This window comes from Haliaeetus leucocephalus, unplaced genomic scaffold (genome assembly GCF_000737465.1).
Source record: "Haliaeetus leucocephalus isolate CR32 unplaced genomic scaffold, Haliaeetus_leucocephalus-4.0 Scaffold308, whole genome shotgun sequence".
Classification (NCBI taxonomy): Eukaryota; Metazoa; Chordata; class Aves; order Accipitriformes; family Accipitridae; genus Haliaeetus; species Haliaeetus leucocephalus.
Genome location: NW_010972744.1, coordinates 83,486 through 84,164, shown reverse-complemented (window position 1 = coordinate 84,164; position 679 = coordinate 83,486). Strand labels below are relative to the sequence as shown.

Here is a 679-nt window from a genome sequence, read left to right as displayed (position 1 = left end):
TCATTAACTAACAACACCCATAAATTACACCTTACCAAGAGCCACCATCACCATCAAGGGCAGGTAACATGTCCCCAACACCCCAAAACAGGGGGGAGTCTTCCCCTGCCTGCCCCTCCCCACCCCAACTTGGGGGTCACCCCCCAATTTAAGGGGTCACCTCCAAATTAGAGATTCCCACCCACTCCCCCAACTTGGGGGTCAACCCAACTTAGGGGTTGCCCCCAAACTTAAGGGTCAGTCCCCCAATTTGGGGGTCAGCCCCCAAATTTAGAGATCACCCCCCACAACTTAAGGGTCGCCCTCCAACTTAGGGGTCACCCCCTAAGTTGAGGGTCACCCCCAGCTTAAGTCAACCCCCGACTTAGGGGTCACCCCCCAACTTGTGGCTAATACCCCAATTTAAGGGTCAACCCCAACTTAGGGGTCACCCCCAAAACTTAGGTGTCAGCCCCCAACTTTGGGGCTCACTCCCCAACTTGGGGGTCAGCCACCCCCCAATTTGAGGGGGGGGTAACACCTAATTTGGGGGTCACCCCCACAGCCTGCGGGGGTTTTTAGGGGTCCCTCTCCCCGGCTCAGTTGTCCTCGTCGCTGTCGTCGGGGCTGATGGCCGGGCTGGTGAGGCTGTAGGTGGGTGACGTGGGGCTGTAGCCGGGCGATGTGGGGCTGTAGGTGG

General features: G+C 58.5%; 1 protein-coding gene across 1 annotated transcript in view; it reads right to left on the bottom strand.

Annotated features, from left to right (window-relative positions):
- Nucleotides 1-86: 86 nt before the first annotated feature.
- Nucleotides 87-679, bottom strand: part of POLR2A (polymerase (RNA) II (DNA directed) polypeptide A, 220kDa) — a 25,046-nt gene continuing 24,453 nt past the window's right edge. The window contains exon 30 of the mRNA XM_010571165.1: nt 87-679. Coding sequence (XP_010569467.1) covers nt 533-679 — 147 coding nt within the window. The 3' untranslated portion in view covers nt 87-532.